This window comes from Choloepus didactylus, chromosome 19 (genome assembly GCF_015220235.1).
Source record: "Choloepus didactylus isolate mChoDid1 chromosome 19, mChoDid1.pri, whole genome shotgun sequence".
Lineage (NCBI taxonomy): Eukaryota > Metazoa > Chordata > Mammalia > Pilosa > Megalonychidae > Choloepus > Choloepus didactylus.
Genome location: NC_051325.1, coordinates 55904744 through 55928131, shown reverse-complemented (window position 1 = coordinate 55928131; position 23388 = coordinate 55904744). Strand labels below are relative to the sequence as shown.

At 42.4% G+C, this 23388-nt stretch overlaps 1 protein-coding gene across 6 annotated transcripts in view; it reads right to left on the bottom strand.

Annotated features, from left to right (window-relative positions):
* The window catches only part of TSHZ2 (teashirt zinc finger homeobox 2), a 444871-nt gene extending 429694 nt beyond the window's left edge, over positions 1 to 15177 (bottom strand). For all 6 annotated transcript variants that reach the window (XM_037811612.1, XM_037811616.1, XM_037811614.1 and 3 more), the window contains exon 1: positions 14824 to 15177. In XM_037811612.1, the coding sequence (XP_037667540.1) occupies positions 14824 to 14863 (40 nt within the window). In that variant the 5' untranslated portion in view covers positions 14864 to 15177. The remainder of the gene's footprint in view (positions 1 to 14823) is intronic.
* Positions 15178 to 23388: the final 8211 nt, after the last annotated feature.

Below are 23388 nucleotides of genomic sequence, written 5' to 3'. Positions count from 1 at the left end.
GTCATTGCATGTGTTCCATATTTCTTGACGGCCACAGAGAGTCGTGGATCCTACAAGAGATTTATGAGGAACAGATGAACGGTGTCTGACTTAAGGAACATCCTCAGAGATGCTGAAGGAAGTGGGTGAGCATGATGACTTACTGAGATACCCCAGATGGATTCTGTTGGGTATTTCCATATCTTTTCTACTTTTGCTTAATAAAACAGGAATAGACTTATGAAAATGCCATTGTGGAAAGCTCATGAGGTTTTAAACACCCTACTTGTTTTTCATCTTCATGGGCTCAAGTTTAAAGATGATGTTCAGGGGATTAGATAAGCAGGATGGTCCTTTGTTTGTTTGTTTGTTTGTTTTGCCTTTGACAAAATTGCCTTACTTCAGCCTGGGAGAAACATTAAATTTTGTTTCCTGCACTTGACCCCTATGAATCTGCTTACCAGACTGTGAATGTTTATTTATGTGACTCTGCTATTAAACGTTAAATACGGTGAGGAGCAACAAAGCACAGTGTGAGCGTACTTGGACTCTAGATGCATAGCCTTGGGTTTGAATTTCTTATTTAAAAGCTTGTGTGATCTTAGTCAGGTTACTTGAACTTTCCAAACCTTCATTTCCTCATCTATCCAATAGGGCTAATACTAATAATAACATTATGTATTATTGTGGGGACTCTGTGGTGAGATACTGGGTAAAACAAACTTTATTTACTAATTGCTTAGTAAATGCTAGTTCCTAAGTATAGTCCTTTTGGTTTAGCTGCTATGCAGATCACTATATGGTACCCCTTATGATGATGACAATTCTGATTAGCATCATCTTTATCATCTTCATCACATTCACCTTTGGAGACACAGATGCTAGAAGAAGGGCCTGTTTATCTGATTATTGAGACTCAGGAGAGAAAAGAGAAAGAATCAATGAAGGAAAAAGAAGAATAAGTGAATCACTGAAGAAGGTATGAAAAAATAAGAAAAAGAGAGTAAAGTTGAGGAAGTTCCACCGAATAGAGCTGGGTTTTCTGCCCTCTCATCCTGGGAGATTCCCTTTGTTTTTCTGTTTTTTCTTGTCTCAGTGCTCCTGGTACCCAGGTTGCCAGCTGGCTCCCAGCAGACAGAGCCCTCTTTATTTGCTGCAGTGCCTGCCTTTCTTTTTCTTTACTGAGGGATTCACTGGGCTCTGATGTTTGGGGCTGTGACCAGGTAGACAAAGGCACAAATGGATGCATTTCCCTCTTGAAATACAATAGGGAAAATGGTCTCCACCATGTCTAAAAACATAAGTGATTGTCGTGGGAGAGGGAGAGTAAGTGAAAGACTATTATATTTTTTCTGTTGAGTAAAATCCGTAAGTGAAAATGGACCCCCTCAAACATTCTTAAAATAAAAGTGCTTTGGCATTTGAGAGAGAGAGAGAGAGAGAGAGAGAGAGAGAGAGAGAGAGAGAGAGAGAGAGCGGGAGAAAACAAGAGCTAATGGGAGAGAGTGAGATCAGGAGTAACAGCAAGAGTGAAAGAGACTGACAAACAGAAGAGAGAGAACTTGGATTTTTCCCCCTATGTCCTATAATTCAAAGCCACAGTGGTTATGCATCCTATAGAATCACAATCTCTAGGTTTGGCCTGGGAATCTTCAAATGTGCATTTTAGCAAGCTCTCCAAATGATGAGTATACAAAATAAAGGTCAGGAAACCCTACTGTTATTTCAGATGCAAACCTGGAACACCATTCTTAGTCCTTCCATATTTACAAAATTTCCTGGGCCAGTAAAGACCTTCCAGAGTTTCTCTCTGATCCTGGGAGGAAAGGTTCCTTCTGGTTTTCAAAGATTTTTTGAAGTTTTAATGAAAACCTCTGTCTTTTGGAAGTTCTTTGGCCTGGGTGTGACTTGGCAGCCCTTTCTCACAGCGGGTTTTTCTGAATCCCTTGCCCAGTCCAGACCGTGGGCCCCTATAGCACCCTCACTTTTAGTTATTGTGCACCATCCTCATGGTTTGGGCGAAATCCTCCTCCCACTAAGGATTTCTTTATAAATTTCCTTAAAATGATTCACTGTTTTATTGGCTTACATAATTTTATTTTAAAGTGAAAATTTATATCACTCTGGCCAATGGAAGACCAGTATCATTTGCCATAAATTTGTGGTAATCGGACAACATCCAAGTATGTTTTATTTTTCATTAGCTACTGTTGCTTGCTAAAGTCTCTGGCCTGAGATCTGCTCTTTTGGACAAGCAGAGAGGTGTTCAAGAAAGACCAACACCAAACTGAGATTTTTGTCTTGATTCAATCAGAGGGGTTGAAATGGTGTTGAAAGTGGGGCATTATTTTCAGTATGTGACTTGATGATACTTAAAACTGCCTAAAATCATCTCCTATTACCAGTGGTATGACAGTCCATACCAGGGCAACCCAGGCTTAAAAAAATTGTCCAGGTAAGGGCTTCCTTCCCTCACTGAAGCACTGCATAAAGCTCTGGAAGGTCTGGGCAGAGGAGACGGCCATTAGAAGCTTCCACTGGAAGTGATGTTGGCCCGAGTGGTCCCTAACTCTTCTCCCCAGATATGCACCTTCATGTCCTTGGGTTTTCTCACTTTGACTCCTAATAACAATGTCACCATCATTCATCCTTGCAAAAAATCATGCACTGAGTGCCAACGAAGTGCCATGCTTTGTGGCCATACAAGCAAGGTCTCCCAATCAAGGCCATAATCTGAGTCATGGTGATGATTTTAATGACAGCTAACATTTATTATAGAAGGCACTGTTCTTAAGTGCTTTACATATATTAATATTTTACTTCTTACAACAACACAAAGAGGAAGTTTTCATTATCCCCATTTTACCAACAAGCAAATCGAGGTATGGAGAAGACATCATGCCTACAATGTATTGACCACTTAGTTTGTACTAGGTACTGTGCTCAGCAGGTTACCAGATTAATCTCGATTAATCCTCAGAAAAACCCAATGAGATAAGTCCTCTTACTAAGTGTGTTTTGCAAATGAGGAAACTGAAACTCTGAGAAGTGAAAATGACCAGGGTCACACAGATTGTCATCATCGGTCTGACCCCGTGGTCCCCTCACTTGCCCTGCCCCCCAACACTGAATGAGGGGCAGGGAGACCCGTGAAGAGATGATTCCAGGATTGTTCTTTGGAAAGACGGATCCCTTTCCCTGTTCAATCAATTCTAGACTAAATGTACTTCTGAACCGTTTCTCTTGTTTCTACTTTGGCTCAGAAAAAGGCATACTGACAGTTTTGAGTACAAACCTTATTTGTAACTAGAGGAGAAAAACAAAAGTAAAAAATTAGGGAAAATACAAGTAAGATATGCAGAGTCAGGTTTTTCCTGTACAGTGTCTGGTACACTCCTTTTTCCTTTCATGCCAACCTCGAAGCCTTCAGCGCTTCTCCCCTCTATGCTTGAGCCACATCTCCCATCTCCTCCACCATCAATCCAGTCCACGCCACCACCAGCATTTGGCTGGACTGATGCTCTAGCCTCCCAAGTGGTTGACCTGCTCCCAGCTGTGGTCCCCTATAAATTATGCAGCGGCCAGAACTATCCAATAGAAACCTGAGTCAGATCCTGTCTCTGCCCTGCTCCCATGTTCCCGAAGGCTCCCCATCTCTGTTGTCACCCTGGCTCTTACTGCAGCTCCTTGACCCTACAAGAGATGTGGTTTGGGGCCTGACTATCCCTCCATCTTTACAGCATGTGCTCCTGCCTCTGCTCCTCCCTGCTCTTCCTCTACTTCCCCCAGTCCGGACTTCTGGCCTTGTTGTTCCAGCTGGCAGGACAGTCTTCCCCCAGAGACTTGCCCTTTCCTTCACTTCACTCACACTTAGTTTCAAGGTCGCTTCCTCAGTGAGACCTCATGGAGACCCTTCTTGACCATCTTACGGAAGAGAGCATACCCCTCCCTGCTCCACCCCTTACCCTCCTTTTGCATCCACTCCCTGCCATGCTACGGTAGACTTCCTGTTGCTGGCTTGTGGCCTGTCTGCCACACTAAATGGAAGCTCCACGAAGGTAGGTGCTGTGTCAGCTTCCTTCAGGGCTCTAGTTCCAGCAGCTCTATCAGTACCTGGTATTTCAATAATATTCGTTGAATAAAGTGTCCTAAAGCAGGCAGCGAAAACTCCCCAATGCTCTCCAGGATCCCAAATCTCTTTTTCCTAAATTATACCTTAACAAGCACCCAGCCAGCTTCCCTTCTTCCCGCTCTCAGGCAATTAATCCAAAGGTGACAATTAAAAAGTGAAGAAGGCGTTACCAGGAAACAGCCTGTAGCCTTCTCCTATTAGCTTAACAACCCCTAAGCTCTGACGCCTCGGGCCTGAGCGGATGAGGACAGGTTTGCTGGTGGGGGCGGGAGGAGGTTGTTAAACCCTGGGGGGACTGGGAACATCTGGAGGCTGCAGAATGGGAGGGCAGAGCACCTGGGGAGAAGGAGGAGACTCTGAACCTCGGGGAGTCAGACGTGAGAACACCCAACCCTTCACCTGCAGCAGCCACCAGCGATTCTCCACCAGAAGCCTGGGATTCTCCTAGGAAGTCTACAAATGCTCGTTATCGGCAAGCACGGTATATAAGCTGAATAAATAATATTCATCGCACAAAGGTGATTCACTGTTCTTCAACTGGAGACAGATGATATTATGTTGAACAAAATACAAGTTTGTCACTAAAATCACAGTGCTTTTGTCATTGATATTTTCTAAATTGATAAATATTTAAAGTACAGCTATTAACATGATTGGTGCAGAGGTGTGCCAAAAAATTTAAGATTGTAAAAGAGATCCTTATGTTCTCAAGAGTAATTAATTAGTATACAAAGTAATACATTCATTAAAGTATTTATTCATTTATTTAGTCACAGGTTCATTTATTAATTCATCGGGAAATATTTATTTAGTGCTTTATATGCATAGTAAGGAATAATTCAGGCACCCGGATTTCTCTGGAATTCCTACAGAAAAAAAATAACAGGAATGATAAGAATATAAATCTTCATTTATCAAGAAGATCCTATGTAGGTGGCAAGATCTGCACCAAGGGCTTTATCTACATTGCTTTATCTACTCCTCACAACTACCATGTGAGGTGAACAATATTATTAACCCAATTTGACAGATGAGGAAACTGAGGTCAGGGAGGTTAAGGAACTTGCCTCAAAGCACAAGGTTAGTTAAGTAGGGTGGAGCTGCGATTGGATCCCCGTTTTGCTTGGCTCACCAAAATCACAGAGTCCACCTCGGCCCCATCAGTCTCTTCCTGAAGGCCGGGCATGTGCCTTTATCCCCAGGTGCCTTCTCTGTCATCTAAGACCGCTCCTAACTGTTAAAGGGCTGGGTAGGAAGATTGGGTGTAAGAGGCACGCTCGAGTCCATTATCACCTGTGTAATAGAATTAAGGGCCTATGTTCTGCTGATAACCCAATCAGATCATATCAAATTCCAGTGGGTCTCACCCACGAGAATATTATTTGTGTGACACCAAGGGCTTTTCTATTTTTTATTTTCTTTTTTTGTCCTACTGTTGTATCCCAGCACCTGGAGCAATGCCTGGCACATGGCAGGTGCCCAGTCAATATTTGCTAAATGAACAGATACATGAATGCACATACATACACCTGAAAGAATGCTTTAAAAAGAGCCAATTTCATATGTGATAGATGACCTGAAGATTTCACATGGAGATGCCACTAAAGGCAGCATCCTCTGTCAGTTCTTTCTATTTGTCCTCAAAGGTTTAGACATCACAACTGATGCAGGGGAAAAACAGTAGGAACTGAGGGTCCTTCCTTGGTGAATCACTACGTTCATTCTAGATAAACTATCACAGTAGATTAAGTGGATGGGTCTTGAAAGCAGGGAGAGCTGAGTTTAAAACTCGTAACTTCGAACAAGTTCTTCTGTAAGTTACTCTGATCCCCATTAGTAAAATAGGGATTATACCAGCATCGAATCATGGAATGTCATAAAAATTAAGACTCAGTTGAAATGCCCTCTCCTGAGAGGTCTCCTCTGACCACCCACCCGTGAGCTGTTCCAACTTCTGCTCCCATACTTTTTGCTTTTATAAAACTATTGTCATCATAGGGCTTTTTTTGTAGATGGAAACTGTCTTCAACCTTTATTATTTATTTGTGAGTTGCCTAGCTTGTCCTGACTAGAGGAGAAGATTCCCAGAGATCCTACCCATCCTATTCACCCCTGAGTCCCAGGTAGCTAGAACAGGACCTGGCACATAGTAGGAACTTAAGAAATAATCGTTACTTAAATGAATGGATGTGAAATACACAAAGCACTTGGTAAAGCCCTTAAATAGTGGCAGGTATAATTGCTATTGCTATTGTAGAGTTGCTGTTGTTGGGCTTGCAGTGACTATTTTTTGGAAAAAGAAATATTTTTTGAGCCAGTGCAGAGCCCCAACCAGCTGAGCATCAGTCTGCCACAAGGGAAGAGGTTAAAACGCTACTCAGCGATTGTATCTCTAGTTTTAAAAATCAAAATTCATCCATGTCTGATTCCTTTCGAGCCCTGCACTCCTGGGCCCGTGATAATTGGTGGGTTGCTTGTTTCCCAACTGGCATAAATTTTTCAAGATCTGGCCATTCAGGGCAGAGACAAGTGACTTGCTCCTAAGGACGTGGCACCTAACAGTTTCAATGCACTTTCTCATGCAAACCTTTCAAGAAGAGCCATGATTACTCCCATCTTATAGATCAGAAAGTGAGGTGCAGAGATTTGAGTAGCTTGTCCAAATTCATGCAGTCAGCAAGAGGTAAACCGAGATTTGAACATAGGTCAGTCTGACTCCCCAACTCACATATCTTATCCTGTAAGCAAGGATGATCTCTAGAGCTTGCCCAGAGCCTTATAAGTAGCATGGGGGCAAAGTTGCAATCAGAACCCATGTCATTTCTTCCTATTCCACTTCTCAATCTGCAGTCAAAAATCTAATCCAAGGGAGGAAAGCAAGAAGCAGCACAAGCAATGTACCAAACTTTCTAATAAAGGAAAATAGCCAAAGGCAATCCTGATATAAAACACACTTATAGCTTTTCATTTTGGCATTTCTTCTGTACCAAACAGTACCAAACACACAGAATAGATTTAACTCTTCTCTACAGCATCCTCTTGGTCCAGAAACTATTCATGTCTCCCTGGGGTATAAGAGAGAGGCTCCTAAATGCATAGAAAATTCCAAGGATCTGATAAATTTAGGTGATTTAAAGTAAGCCCCATACAGTTTTTACAGAAATATTTATATACTGCTGCTCTCGTGTGCACAGCAGTTGCTTTCCCTATAGAAGACATTGACCCTCTGTCTCCTTTTTGTATCTCCCATGTCACCAGATTTCATAGATTTTTCATGATGCAGTAAAGTGTTAGGGAAGTTTCTTTCAAATTCATTAAAAACAGAAGGGCTCCTGCCAGCGTTGTTTTTATCTCATTCCCACCCTTCATAAAACTATTTTCATTAAAAACAATAACTGTGTTCTGCCCATCTTAATATCAAAACTATATAATTTCCATAGAAATGGCTTAGATGTAGCTTTAGAAGGAAGCTTAGGGGTAATTTCAGAGTATTCATTGTTATGAAAGCACTCAACTAATTAAGACCAGAGATCTTAATTTCTGTACTAACAGAAACTGCAGAACACTGTCTGGTTTTTTTGTTTGTTTGTTTTTTGTTTTTTTTTGTTTGTTTGTTTGTTTTAATAATCCACCTTAGCTTCTTAACAGCTTTATGGAAACACGGGTCCTTTCCTTTAGCATAAATGGACACCACAAGCTTGTCAATAAAATTGGTCTTTGGAGAGAGATGCAAAAGAGCTAAAAAGCTCCTTAAAATTTCTGTGCTTCACTGCCTTTCGTTTGCCAAGGGGGGAGATATGTAGTAAAAATGCAATACTATTTTCTTCTTGCCCTGCTGAAACAAAGTTTTTGATCTTGAATCCTGAGCTAGATATGTTATAGAGCTTCTTGAGGTTTTTCTTTTGGTTTGCATGCTCACATTTGGTTTTTAAAAACTATTTTTAAAAAGGGATGTGCATTATAGTGTCCTACCTCTTTGTACATCCAGAGACAGTTTTATTAGAACCCATTTCTGGTTGGGGTAGTAGGTATGGAGACATGGAAATTGTTGCTGTTGTCTTTGTTTTTATATAACGCAGATGGAATGGCAGCTCTCACTGAGATGAGCAAAATTTAAGACAAATGCTTTCAAATACGATCCAGGTATTTTTTTCTCATGTATTTTCTCTAAGCTCATTATCACTAAAACTTTTGCATTGTGCACTTCCCTGTTATTAAGCATAGCTAAATAATACTGATATATTAATTATAGGATTATCTAGCCATGCCTGCTGAATTTTAAGTTCTAAATTTTTAAACAATTTTCGGCATTGCTTCGGCATCCCACAGTAATTGAGGAGGCCCAGAGGACATCTTTTACCATAAAGGAAATGCAAAAGATTGAGAGAGGCAACAACTGGAAATTCCAAATGGCCATTTTAATGACTTTCAAATGCCTCCGAATTATTTAATCATTTTACCCACTGAGTTTGCTCTGGATACAAACAGATTGGCTATTCCCACTTGTTTCTCGGGTTTCTGTGTTTCTGTGTGTGTACAACATGTCTTCAGAAAGGACATGAGTAGGATACCCTAGTGATAACTTTGCTGACAAAATGAGCAATACGAGTGTACAGCAACGCTGCTGAGACTCCAGCTTAACGTACAAGTTAGATGCAAAACCATGTGTTTGCAGAGACCCTTTCCTATTATTTGCAGACATAGTCCAGCATTGGAATTTGGGCACTTAATGTCTCAAATTCTTTATTATTACTTCTTAAAGATCTGTGTACCTTGAAATCCATTCTAAATGTTATCCCTTCTTCAGAAAAAAAGTTCCTGAAACAAGTGACTGAAGGGTCAGGAAAACAAAAAAAAAAATACATGTAAAGCCAATTAAAACAGTGTGTTATATGATAGAGGCCTATAAATATACGTTGCTTTTTCTTACATCAAAACCCAGATAATCAAGTGCTGGGGATGAGGGTATTTCTTAGAATGACAAAGCTCATTCATAATCGAAGAACTTCTTGCCAAAGTTCACCTTACAGAACATGAGACTTTCTAACTTTCAATGGAACTTATAAAACATAAGAAAAAATTAAAATTAAACAATTACAAATTGTTACAAATTACTGGAAAAAAAGGTCTATAAAAATCTCTTCCAGGTTGAGCATGCTCTGTGAAGGTAGAAGGATAGCCACAGCATACAATATTCTGTACTTATTACAACATGAAAAATTAAAATAAATCTCTCCCAAAGACATAAAAATATAACAGCATCCTCAACTTGCAAAGCAATAAAATTATTTGTGTGCCAAGCTTCTTTTAATACCACGGCGCTTTTTTTTTTTTTTTTAATAAAAGTCACTCAATTTGATTGTAATTAAATATGTAATGAAAAAGCACTGCTTCAGGGAAGCGATGCAAGACACTCTCTAACTTTGCATCAAACGAAAATGATACTCTGTGTATGCCTGGTCTTAAGAATTGTTAAGCAATTCTGTGTTTTTTAAAGGGGGACTTGGGTGGATGCAGGCATTGCCTTTGAAATAGTGGCTGAGACTTCCCAGACCATGACATTCCTAAATAAAATTGATAGTACAAGTACACTGATGGAAAGGAAGCTCGACTCTGGATATTTAACTCATGTCAGCTAATTACAGATCCAGCACAAACGTTAACAGGGCCTAGGCTTTCTTCTTGGCTGATTTTCCTAAGCTCATCTCCAGTGATGGGCAGAAGTGCATCATTTTGGTAGACTTAAATCATGCCAGGATCTGTCCCCCTTGAAAACCTGCTCAAATGAGAGCACAATTCCCAAGCCAGTGAGAAGAGAAATAGATCAACCCAGGTATCATACGGTTGGAGATATTCCGTCAAATGAGTGAGAAGTCAGCGGGGATAAAATGAAAGCATAAGCTTCGGTTGGAGAATGTGACAAAAGGCAAGATGTCTCCAGGGACAGATCTGCTAAAGATGCCTAGGAGGTATTTGTTGGGTGTGAAGTTTTTCCAAAAAGCTGCAATAAATCATAGAATTGAGGCAACTGGGAGAAAAATAAATGTAAAGTAGTGGAAAAATACATATACAGTATTCAGCAAGGAGGAAACTTCTACCTTTCCCAAAAGTAGCCTCCGACTCCCAAACCCCTGAGCCCCAGGGAAGATTTTCATTATGGAGAAGTTTCCCAGAGCCTAACTACCTCCTCCCCGCCTCCCCACCTAGCTTCCACTAGAATTCCCTGTCACTTGCAATCTGCTGATTAGGATTAAGGTATTGCGTCCTGATATAGCAGATTAAAAATGAAATCAATAAATGCCTAAAACAAATGGGCTTTTGAGATGTCCCATTCAATCTGGGTCTTCAAGGGTGAGGTGAGAGGTGGAAGGAAATCAGGAAGGGAACAGGGAAGGGACCACTTAAGCAATCAATTTCAATCCAAAACACAGCGTGGATGAAGGGATTTCAAATATCTGTCCTTCCATCTTCAGGGATCTGTCTTAAATTTAAAAAAAAAGAAAAAAAAAAAAAAAACGGCCAGGACAGTTCATGTTGCTGAGCCCCTTTGGTTTGCGTGTTGCTTGTGCACATGTGGGTACAGGAGTGTATTTTATTTTATTTCATTTTTAATTTTTTTTCCATTCTTTTGTTAAAACCATCCTGTTTGGGTAAGTGAAGGCATCTATAGCATGAGGTATTTAGGTGTTCAAAGATGTGAAATTGACTTTCTAAAGGATGTTTAAGCAAAGTGAGAGTGCCAGGATCCCAACTCCTTCTCCCACTTGAGTCCTGTCCCACCTGCCAGCAAATTAAAGGTAAACTTCTCCCCGAACTCCCTGTCCCTCCCCTGCCCTTCTAGTTGTGACTTCCGAGAACTTGTCCTTTAATCTAGAGTCAGCGCTGTCACGACGTGGAAAATGACATCTCTCAGGTCATCTCTACTCCAGCACAGTATTCAGAATTGTCCCTGCTGAATATGTTACCCATGTAAATAACCTATGCTATTAAGGTGCAAATTGCAACTTTTAAGTAATGATTGCTAATAGTCTAATGTTTACTGCCACACTAGGACATTCATGAAAACAAAATCTGCATTATTCATCTCCATATTAAATAAACAAAATAAATTGAGGGAGCTGTTCTTTCCTGCAAGACTTTCCTCAGATCTGGATTATCAAATAGCTTCTGAGAGTCATCAGGGAGAAGGAAACATTGAATAACTTTAGGTGGGTAGGGGCAGAATCATATAACTTACAGATATATAAGATGTTCAAATGGATATAATCACAAAAGATTTTGCTTTCTGTTGCTATTAGCCGGCATTAATATAAAAACAATTCAGGATGAAATAAACTATGCATTACACCAGGGTACATACTAAGGGAGATTATAGAAAAATAGAAGAGTTGAAGTATGAGTCTGAAATTTTGTATTTTTAACTCCTCTGCTTCCTGCAAAATACAAACAAATCAAAACACTGTTCTGTTTTATCTTCCTGCTTTTCCTATACCCTCCCTAAAATGGAACGGGGAAAAGATGCTGATATGTAGTCCTGGAATATTTTCGGATAAACATGGATGTATTTTAGTGGGCAAGTGAAGTATACATCCAAGGAAAGAAGCACACACACTCACACATACGCAAACCCCTGGGATACTGTAGGCTGCTTTCTAAACTTTTTTCCTTACCCTAAGTTATAACATGGTGGAACAGCACAGTTTTAGAAAGCCGATGAATGACATTTCGGAGGGAAATATTCTGACTTAGCTGTTTCCTTAAAGAGAATCGTCTACCTCACATCCTCTCCTCCTAAGGGGGAAGGAATATAACAAATAAAGACTAAAATTGCCCATCACTTATAATATCATTCCATTTATTCTATTTGGATACCTGCTTTACTAGAAAGTTCTGTAACTGATTCCTTGAAACATGGAACTTAAAACTAATAATGCAAAGGGATGAAATTGCCATGAACAGTTCTTGGGAAAGAGTCTTGCAGGAGAGCCTCCTGCTCTCTGATTCACTCACAGGCTTTTTCTATCTTACATTATTCATTAATCAAGCTAGAAATCAAGCTTTCAACATCAATGCATAAGAGTAATTGCTTACAGTTGTGCATAGTGTTTAATTTTAAGCGACGATAAAAGTATGTCCACCATCTTAGAACTTACTGTTTTATTATCTTTTCTCTTGCCTGGATGTTAACTGGCTAAAGAATATCCAAAGTGGCTAACTTTACTTGTGAATAACCAACTCAGCTAAAACAGAGTAGGGCATTGGTGACTTCAGATGCATGGAAGAAACACTGCATGAAAAAAACATCTGCTTTAGTAATATGTGAGCAAATAAATAGCCTAAGAGGGGCCTGAGTGTACATGAAATGAATTATTCCCTTTCAGTTTGACAACGGTTTTTCACTTTTTCCCATGAAAAACAAGAGCCATGAAAATAAACATATGAAAACACTAGGAGTACAATAGGCCAGAAAACTGAAACTACCTTTGTAAGTTTCTAACACATCCTGCAGATTAGCCAGCACCAATAGACATCAGCTTAATGAAAACGGTTTAAATTACATGATACAGAATTATGATATGTACACCTGGATCCTCATTATTCAGATAATTATAATCAAAGTAGTGCAGTTCTGAGCCATGCACTTTTTGTAATGAGCTTACTAAAGGAGACATGTCCAGTTATTCTGGTAATTTAAATTACTGCCTTGTTGTTGATAGCTCTTACCGGAACAACAAGGGAAAAAAAAGTAATTTTCATGGCAGTATCACTTCTTGCTGGACCTTAGCCCAGTGTTCTCTTTCGGGACAACAATAAGGATGTTATCTCTAATAATCAAGCTAAGCTTAAAACTTCTGTTGCCAGAACTAGACAGAGAGAGCTTACTTTCCGTGAATAGGAAGGCCACTGCATACTCCAACGCTGTCAGACTGCAAAGCAATCCAAGTTTTAAAAAATAAGAGAATCAAATGCAGAAAGGGACAGAGGTAGAGGAGGAAGAAATTGTTTTCAACAGGGGTAGCCAGAGTTGAAAAAGAAAACCTCACTGGCTAGGCAAGTTCTAAATATATATGGCACTAAGGATATTTAATTATTTTGCTCTTAGGGAGACAATCGGAACATACACGAATCAAAGCTTTATACATGGCATGTCTACTTGCATCTCAAAACATCCTACACATGGTTCTGTGCTCAGAAGAGAAGCTAATTGTGGATATTTCAAAGCACATTTGCTGCCATTCTGGGCTGGAACTGGCAACTGCGGAGGATGAACTTGGTGGTCAAGCACGTTCACACAACTACTCACTCTCCCCAGATTTGTAACTAACTTCAGATTTGTTCCAAGGATGACTTTGCAAAGTTTATTAAAGTCTTCCCCTGAACTTCTCCTTATGCTTTGCTCAAGTTGGAAGAGAATGAAATGTTGTGTTGGGTCTGCAGAACAGCAGATGCCGCCTAAAACTAGAGGGTAAAGATAGAGAAAAGATGGAAAGAGAAAAAAAAGACAAAAAAACTTAAGCTTTTCACTAAAGCCCTGATTCAACTAAAGGACACAAAGAAATAAAAACGCCCACATTAAAAGCCAAACAAGATAATAATTGTGCATGTCTGGCTCTGAATCTAGAGGGCAAGGCTTGCATCACTGGCACTCTGAGTTACCATGGTGAGTGATTTATTGATATATATCAAGAATGAATAGATCAAAGGCAGCAAGATGACAGGTGATCAATCAAATGTCAAATCAAAACTAGCAATCAAGTGGAAAGCTGATTTTTCAGTGGGTGGGTCTGGCAGGAGAAAAATGAACTTTCATATTATACTTCCGAGAAACAAAACCCCAGCATACCATTAAAAAAGCAATTAAGAAACCCAAAATGAAAAAAAAAAAAAAAAAAATCCCTTAGAAGGTCCTTTGTACTGATCCATTAACCTGTTCCTATCTTTGGGATGGAGTGGGGGTAGATAAGTAAGCTTTCAGATGGGATAGTTCTAACCATAGGAACCAATTTACAAAGTTTGCGACTCTCTCCAGGCAAAGAAAACCCAGAGCTGTTTAAATGCTCTATGAGGATTTTTTTTTTTTTTTTTTTTTTTGTCTTTTTTAAGAGAAGGGAGAGTGTTGATTAGATTCCCAAACGTGGGTCCTTTCAGAAAACATATTCAAAGGTCCTTCCGTTTCCTGGGGTGTTTTTCCCTCATAGCGTTCAAAGCTAAACTACTGCTCACCCCAAAGCTAGTCTGCAGTCCCGGGCTTGGCCAGCCTCACACTTCAGCGCCCCAAACCCGGGTGAGAGGAGACACTCTCCCCGGAGGCCTGAAGCCAGTGGCACTGACCACGCGGCGGGATGCGGGGGTGGATGGGCTGTCTCCCCACTCCGCACCCCAAATCCTTAACCCAACTTTGGCCCGAGAGGCAAGAAACAGACTGTGACAAAGTTAGGGGTGGGGTAGAGGGTGGAGGAAAAAAAAGTTTAAGGAGGAAAGGCTTGGTGGGATGGCTCCCCCCACCTGGAAAAGGGAGGATTTAGATCAGAGAAGGCGAGAGAGGATGGTAGGGCTACGAGCAGGGCAGAGAGGGGCACCCGGGGCAAATTGCCCCGAAAGCTTAGGGGGGTGGCGTCCTAGGAGACCCAGGGGCAAGAAGTGCGCGCGAGGAGCTCGGCGCGCAGGGCAGCCCGGGCTGGGCGGCCCCGGCGCGGAGCCGTTTCTCTTACCTGCCGCCCGCTTGGGTGCCTGCTGTTTCCTCCTTGGCATCGCTCTACTTCACTCCAGTCCCACTTCTGGCGCCCCAGCCCCGAGCAGCGCGCGGGGCCCGCTGTCTCTCTCCGCCTCTTGCCCGGTGGCTCCTAGGGCGTCACTCGGCCTCTGTCCCCCTGACGATCCCCCCTGCAACTCCTCCACCACGGGCCAGAGACCCCCCTCTCTGGGTGGCAGGTACGGGTGGCTTGTGCCGGCTGGTTTGAAGTAGAGGTTGGTTCTGCCTTGTTTGTTTGTTTGTTTTGAAATTTTTTTTCCTCTCTCTCTTTTTTGTTTTTGCTTTTTGTAATTTTTTTTTTTTTTTTTTTTTTTTTTTTACTGTTGAGACACTTGATTTCTTTATTAAACATCCAAGACCGGGTTCAGATGGAAGGGACGAGGGGCGCACACGCGCCACACGCACACGCGCGCGTAAAGATAAGGAAAAAGAAAGGTAATCCGGGGAAGGTAGTGGGTTTCTTCTTTTTCTTCTTCTTCCTTCTCCTCTTTCCCTCCTCCTCCTCCACCACCACCACCACCACCTCCTCCTCCTCCTCCTTCTCCTCTTCCTCCTCCTCCTCCTTGCCGATCTCTATGGCGGATTCGTGCAGGGGGAAGAGAGATCACTGTAGGTTGGTGACTGCTGTCAGATCCCCGTCTGTGAGTGATATGCGAGAGGACAGGAGCGGGTTTGGGAAAGACAGAAAATCTGGAATTCACTCACTCACTCACACACACACATACACACACACAATCACACGCGCACACACTCACTCCCGCTTCCTCTCACACACTCACACCCCCCACATATCCACACACACACACACAAACACACACACACACTCACACACACACAAGACAGGGCGAGGCGATGCCAGCAAACATCGATCCCGCTGAACAAACTGAACATTAACAAACTCCTCCTCCTCCTCCTCTCCCCGCGACCTGATGACAGGGAGAAATTTACTCCCCAGCCGCAGAGCGCCAGGCAGAGGGAGTCTATTAAAGGGACAGTGTCCCGCCGGGGAGAGGGCTGGAGACGGGGGACCCCGGCGTGCCCGGCCCCCGACCCCCGTGCGCCCCCCTCCCTGGCCCGAGGGCGTGCCCACCGGGCGCGGGGACATCCCTTGGGGGAGGAGGGCTGGGCACGGGAAGGGGAAAAGAAGGGAAGAGATGTGGGAGGAAAGGGGGCAGGGTATTGGCTAAACTCCGAAGCTGGAAAGCTTGACGCAGAGGGCCAGGCTCGCTGACCAGCGGGGACCATTAGCAATATTAGGAGGGTGAGAACTTAGGCTTGCCTGGGACCCGGGAAGGGGGAGGGGGCTTTATCCAGGGGTGACCTCCTTCCTCTTCCTCTGAGTCTCTTAGTCTGGCCTCACCTGACCATAAATAATATTCTCTCCCACTCCCCTTAAATTTAAAGTCCCCGTCTTTCCCACCTTCTCACTAAACAGTGGATGTGCATACAATTAAAAAAAATCTCTCATCCTCCACCTTGATCGTTTAATCACATATTCTTCTTTCCATTTCATTCAAACCTTACCTATTGAACATTTACTAGGTGCCTATTCTGGAGATAGAAGAGGCAGAAACAGAGAAAGTGAAGACACTGGCCCTCCTGGCTTTTAAATTCTAATGCCGGGGGAGACCATTCCCCAGGTAGCCAATCTTTGCTCAAATGTTGCTTTCTCCCAGAGGTCTGCCTTACTTAAAATTTTTCCGCAAGGCTCAACCCCATTCCTCATCTCACCTCTCTGTTTTCCTTTTCTCTACTGTGCTTATCAACATCACACATTTTCTATTTTGCATGTTGTCCAAGTTCCTACCGAAAAAAAAAGCTCCATTGAGGGGGAGGGATTTTGCCTCTGCTTCACTGTTACATCCCTCATGTTATCAAAGGGCAAGGAGTATAGTAGGTACCCCATGAAATATTTGTTGAATGAACAAAAAGCAAGCAAATGGTGAATAAGATAATGGCAGAGTGACAAGATCCCCAAAGAGGTTAAAACAGAGTATTGGGATAGTGGCTAGAAGAAGGGGCAGCTCTAGATTCAATACAGTAGATGCTATTTGAGCTGAGGCAGAGCCAAGTCAACCTGTGATTATTGAGTCCCGGGTATGGGAGGTGCCTCTCAAGGTGTTGGGGACAGGTCTGTGGAAAGGAGGAACTTAGACCCTGCTCTAAAGGAACCCTCCTTCCAATGGTGGGGGGGGGGGGCGGTGGGGACCACCAATTAAGGAGACAAACCATGCATCCTGGTTCAGGAGGTGTGCCTAGGAGGGGCAATTAAACTGGACTCCAGGAAAGGAGTATGGTTACCAGGCAAAGAAGTCTTTCAGGGGAGAGTCAAGTCAAAGCTGAATCCTAAATGTGGAGAAGTTAGGCAAAAAGGAAACTAATAGTGATGCTCTTGCAGCAAAAAGACAGATGTGTCTAAGTCACTCCAGTAAGGACTCCTGCTTCCTGCATTAGAATCATCTGTGCATCATTTTAAGAAGCACATTCCTGGGCCTTACTCTAGAACAAATTTTCTAACCTCAGCACTATTAACATTTGAGGGCAGATAATTCTTTGTTGTGGGGAGCTGTCCTGTACATTGTAGGCTGTTTAGCAGCCATGCTGGCCTCTTCCCACTAGATGCCAGACCCCATCCCGCAACACTGTTTTTGACAACCCAAAGTGTCTCCCACATGTCCCTTGGGGGGCATAATTGTCTCTGGTTGAGAACCACTGCCCTGGACCTTCTAAAGAAGAAACTTCTGGATGAGGGCTTGGGAATCTTCATTTGAACAAGCAACCCCACTCCTGCAAGTGAATCCCTTTGTCACTCCAGCTTAAGAACCTCTGCTAAAAATGCCTTTGCTCTTTTAGAATCTGGTGTTGCTAACTATAGAGTCAACTCAGGCTTAAAAATCAATATAATTCCAGAGTTCAAGAGGTGACATTGTGATCACCGTGATGACGTTCCACCTATGTCCACCCTTTGCTCCCCCTCCCCTGTGCATCCAACACAGTTAGGGGCTGAGCGGTAGGCTCTGGAACTCCTCCCACCCACAACCCACTCACCTGCTGCCTTTGTCCTCCCTTGAGGAAATTTCCAGGTGTGATTAGTTCCACCAATATTTTCTAACACTTCTTTTGGGCTCTAGGAAATTCACGTTTCTTCATCCTGCTTTGTCAACCAAACATACTATTGTCCCTGTTTGAAAAGTGCTGTTCAATCATTTTTTAATATCCCCACATGGGAGGCAAGTGCTCCTTTCTCCTTCTCACATATATGGTGCAAATTGTTAATTTACCTGCCCTAAATCACCCAAGCAGCCTCCATCCATGACCAGCCCCACCCAATCCCAGCCTAGTTCTTAGGCAACTGAGGCAGAGAAAACCCTACTTCATAGTTGGCAATGTTAGAACAAGGGTATTAATTCTAATTACCCAACATATCTTGACTGAGCGTTATGCTAGGGACCACGGCCTATTGAGTAAATACAGTCTTGCAGTCCAGGAACCACAGTTACAGGATCAGGAGGTACAGAAAGAACTGCGAATGCAGTAAGTTTACCACGATCCTGCCCTATTCTAGATGCCCTGTGTGTGTCCATTTGGAGTTTGCGTTTCATCCAGTCAATCATTGAATGAACAGCCACTGAGTTTGTTAGCTGTGCCAAACATTGTCCCGAGCACTGGAGATGCTGTAACACATAAGGTAGGATCCCTGCCTTCAAAAAGCTCCTGTTATAATGACATCCAAAAGACTGAGAGTTAGGAGAGAAGGAATTTGAGAGCTTGCTCCAACCTTCGAGGGGATCAGGAGAGAAACAGGCAGGAGTAGTTGACTTTGGGCTACAAAATTCCTCCAGCCAATCTCTAACACTCCTCTCTGAACTTAACCTCCACTTTCTTCTTCTCCTTAATAGCTAGTTATAATGGGTGGAGTTAAAGAAATTCCACAATACCTAGCTTTTAGTTGGCTACCAACACATTCTAGAACCCACACTTCTGGAGAGTTGTTTCTTCAGTTTGTATTTTTTTTCTTACTTCTGCTAACCTAGACTATTTAGCTTGTTTGTCAGCCAAGAAGATTTTGGTTCCACCAGGTGGATACAGCGTACAAATGTACCCAAGTATTTTTCCATGGTACAATGTGACATTAAATAGCATTGAATCACAGGAAGACATACATTGCTATTTCAATTCCCTTTCAATCTGACAAAGTCTCAGTTTGGTGCTATGTGTGTCTTCAATGCCTAACACTTGCTAACTCCTCTTTTTCACAGACCTCAGGTTCAGAAGCTTGGGATGGACAAGAGTATCCAACAAGACTTTTAAAGAATGCTTTGTTTTCAGTATATGTACTTTAGGGTTGCCTTCTATTTTAACAAAAGATACTGTTGTCCCTTCATGATAGCAATCTGAAGTTTAAATGTATTTAGTTGAGTTTTAAAAATAAATTTATTTGAAGAAAAACAGAATAAATAATGCTGTAAGTGGGATGTGGAGATGGCAAAATGTGATGAGAAAGGTGGTATAGACATTACTAAAAGTTACAAAATGCTTTGCTAAACTGTAGGCTCTGCCACTTTCAGAAACTTTCTCTAAGAGATGGTGGCTTGAGATAAAATGCTATGTTTGGCCTAATGTGAGTGTCCAGGGAACTTAGCATCTAGGATCCAACACCCAAATTTTGAGATATGTAAGGGCACAATTGTTGAGACCATATCTTCCAGAACAGTTGTTCCCACACTGGCTCAACATCAGAAACACTCAGGGATTTCTTTTTTTTTTTTTCAAGATACAGAAGTCCAGGCCCCACCCCAGACTTACTAAATTAGATCCCAGGGTGTGGCCAGACAATCTGAAATTTAAAAAAATCCCCAGGTAATTCCAATAAGGTTCCAGGCATGGGAACATTCCCTTTGCAGAAATTGGATTTTATTAAAAGCAAATCAAGTGAGTAGGGTTTGTTGCCTGGAAGAAAACCTGGGCCATCTATTCTTGGTTTTGTTCAAAAGGGCGGGTTGAGGAGCCTTCTCATTCGGTGAGACCCTCCACCCAAGGACAGAGCATATTGTATTTGTTGTTATTGTTAGTTTTTTTTTCTTGCCACTAGACTCCAACCCAATGTAATTAAAACAAATATTTACTGTGTGACTTCCCTGCACGGGGCAGTGCCCTAATTACTGGGCACTGGGGTAGCCTGTGAGCTTCTTGAGTATGGGGAGAATGTACCTTTCCCGTAAGGCTTCCTGTACAGGTCTCAGGGCTTTGTGCTTACTCTCCCTTCCATCATGTTCCCTCCCGGATCTGTTTCTCCTCTTCTGTCTAAACTCGAAATGTCACCTCCTAAGAGAATCTTACTTTGCCTGCTCTATCTAAAGAGGATGACACCTCTTGTCCCACTTGCTCTCTCTCCTCCTTTCTGGCAGTTATAACAATCTTTAAGTAACTAATCTATTTGTCTGTTTATTATCTGTCTCCCATAATCTTTATACGGGCAGGGTCTCTGTCCTAATCACCTTTATTTCCCCAGTACAGCTCAGTAACTGGCACAGAATCGGTTGAGTAAAAAATTGTGGAATGATTGAATACCAAAGTGAGCATATTTGCAAGGAAAGATGTACTTTAAAATGCCTTAGGCTCATCACATGGGTTTCATTAGATATGGAGATATAGCATTTTGGCCTATATGACTCTTATAATCCATGCTTTCCTCTCCTGGCCAACTTTCTGCCATTTTCTCCTTTCCTCTGTCTTGTCTTTCACTGCCTTCAGATTCTCATCTACACACTGCCTCTTCCAGGAAGCCTTCCCTGGTGGATCCTGTGTAACTCCAACTTCTCTAATCCATATCGTCTCAAAACAGAGGCACATGATATAGGGGATGATTCCAAATATATGAGCCTCAAAGCAGGCAGAACTGATCTATGGTGGGTATCAGGGTCGTGGTTACCCTTGGGAGTAGCCATGAGGGTTTTTTGGGAGGCTGGTCTTGTTCGTTACCTTGGTGTCCAGTCTGTGAAAATTAATTCAGTGGCACACTTATGATTTGTGCCCTTCTGCACATGTACATAATACTTCAATTAAAAGGTGTAGTCTTCTCAAACAAACTTTCCTGTGTATTACAATCAACTGGGGTGATTTTAAAAATTCCAGTGCCCAGATCTTACCCCAGACCAATTACATCAGAGTCTCTGGGGCTGGAATCCAGCCATTGGTATTAAAACTCCCCAGGTGCTTCCAATGTGTGGCCAAATTTGAGAGCCAGTGTACCATACATTTTGCCCTTGAGGATATAACTCATTGCCTTCATCTTACGTCCTTTAACTCATTCAGAATATCCTTCTTTCCAGGAACCATTCTGTGAAAACTTCAAGGTAACAATCTCGATCTCTGATGATTTTCTACCCTGTCACTACAACTGGCACAACATTAAGAGGAAATCCCAGACAGTGGGGAGTCAAATGAATAGAATAAGATAGGGTGTTGGGATAGAGAGTAAAGGGGTGGAGGTTTAGGGTCGAGGAAGACCTCTCATTTAAACTCAGTTAACTCTGAAGGATGGGCAGCAGGCAACCAGGAGCCAGGCCTAAAGCCGGAAGGGTCCTTTCTGCTTCAGGAACAGAAGGGATGGGGCCATGAGAGCTGAGGTTTATCAATTCTTCCAGGGTGAGAGGAGCAGAGAGGAGGCAGAAGAGGTAGGTAGGGGCTAGATCATGGAGAGCCTCCTCAGTCATAATATCACGTTTGGATTTTATTCTTTTTGCAGTTGATAAATGCCAATTCATTTCTTTACATCCTGGAAACACCTAATCCATTCGAGTGGGTTTGTTCAACCAATGCAGCAGACAAAATGTCTTGTACTACTTGGTGGAAATTTGTGCTTGGAAAAATAGTTAACGTTGATGTCATTAAAGTTTGGGGACAATTGGGGCTTGGCAAACTCACATCTAAGAATAAATCCTCCAAAAGTTGTTGGGCTCTCTTTTCTGAAACTATTTTGACTTGGCTAGGTGTAGAATTTTATTTTGAAACAGCAGTTATCCATTATGTATGTTTTAAACAGGACGATTGCTGAGTGGGCAGCTTGGGAATATGGGAGCTGTTAGATTTAACATATATCACATACCTCCCTTGGAGCTGGCTACTTACTGTTGGTGACAGTGTTTTGCTGCTGCAGAAGAATTCAGACCAAGTCGCTGGCCCAGTAATCCATTGCTCAACTTCATTAACCACAGGAAGACATTAAGTGGATGTAAGGACCAGAACAGCTTGCAAACTATGTGAGGAACAGCCTTTAAGAGCTGGGCTTCGGTATATTTTATGCCACCTCAACTGTGCATCAAGCTCTACTTCCTGGACTCATTAGAACTGGGTACCCAACAGTGTCCCTCAACTTTCAGAAGCAAGTAGAGAATGATATAATTTGCTTTGAGAACACCTTTCTGTCTTATCTGGAGCATGTCTTATCTATTATGATTAGGCATTAAGTGTCCTATTGTCCTCAAAATTTCATGAGATTCTACCCCTGCTTACTAGGATTATGTCAAAGTGACTTGTCTTGAATGCTATTTTCGCTCAGCAAAACAGCTTGTCTTTTCTTCTTAACCATTGCTGGGCAGCTCCAACAAGGCTTAGGAACCCACGGGCATAAAAAAGGATGAATGGTCCCAGACTGTTGCAAAAACTCTTTCTAGAGGCTTTGTATCTTGGTTTTGGTTCCCAAGAAGCAAACCCCAAAATAAAGATTCAAGTACAAGTTGTTTATTGGGGAGGTGATTTTAGAAAGCTTCAGGAGAGAAGCAGGAAAATGAAGAAAGGAAGGGAAGGCAGCCAATACATAGTGTGCTCTCAAACAGATTATCACTATAGGCAACTGGAGCTTAATCCTGCTGGGAAACTCTGGGAGTCCGTGTGGACTCTGCACTTCACAAGGGTGAGAGAGCTGGGGTATTTATCCACCACCTTCTGCCAGACTTTTTTTTTTTTTATCATGTGATATGCTTCATTTTATTGCACTGCATTATATTATATTTTTAGGTGACATATTACATGACATTACATTGCATTTGTTATATTACCCAACATTTGCGTATGTCCCAGCTCTCTAGCTAGACTGTGAGCCTTTTCATCTTTGTGTCCCAGCTCTGGCATGGAGCAGATCCTCAAATGATGACATGCCATCCCTTCAACTCAAATCCACACAACCGGGCTGAACTTTCCTGTGCTGAAGGCAAGGACTCTGGGGAGGGACAAACGAGGGGCCCCAGGAACCAGCCAGAAAATGGCCCCAGGGCTCCCCCAGTTCCCTGTGTGAGGACACTTGTGCCCTTGTTCCCTTCAATCAGCAGAGGAAGCTCTGAGTTTCAAATAACTGAAAACACTTGGGCCATGGCTTAAACTAATAGGGGCTCGTGTTTCTCACAGCTAAGAAGGCTGAAGGGAGATGGCTGTGCCCTTGGCTCCAGAGATCAGTGAGGTCAGGGCTCCAGGCTGCTTCTGGTCTTTGCCTCATGGTTGCATAGTGGCTGCTGTGGAGCCAGCA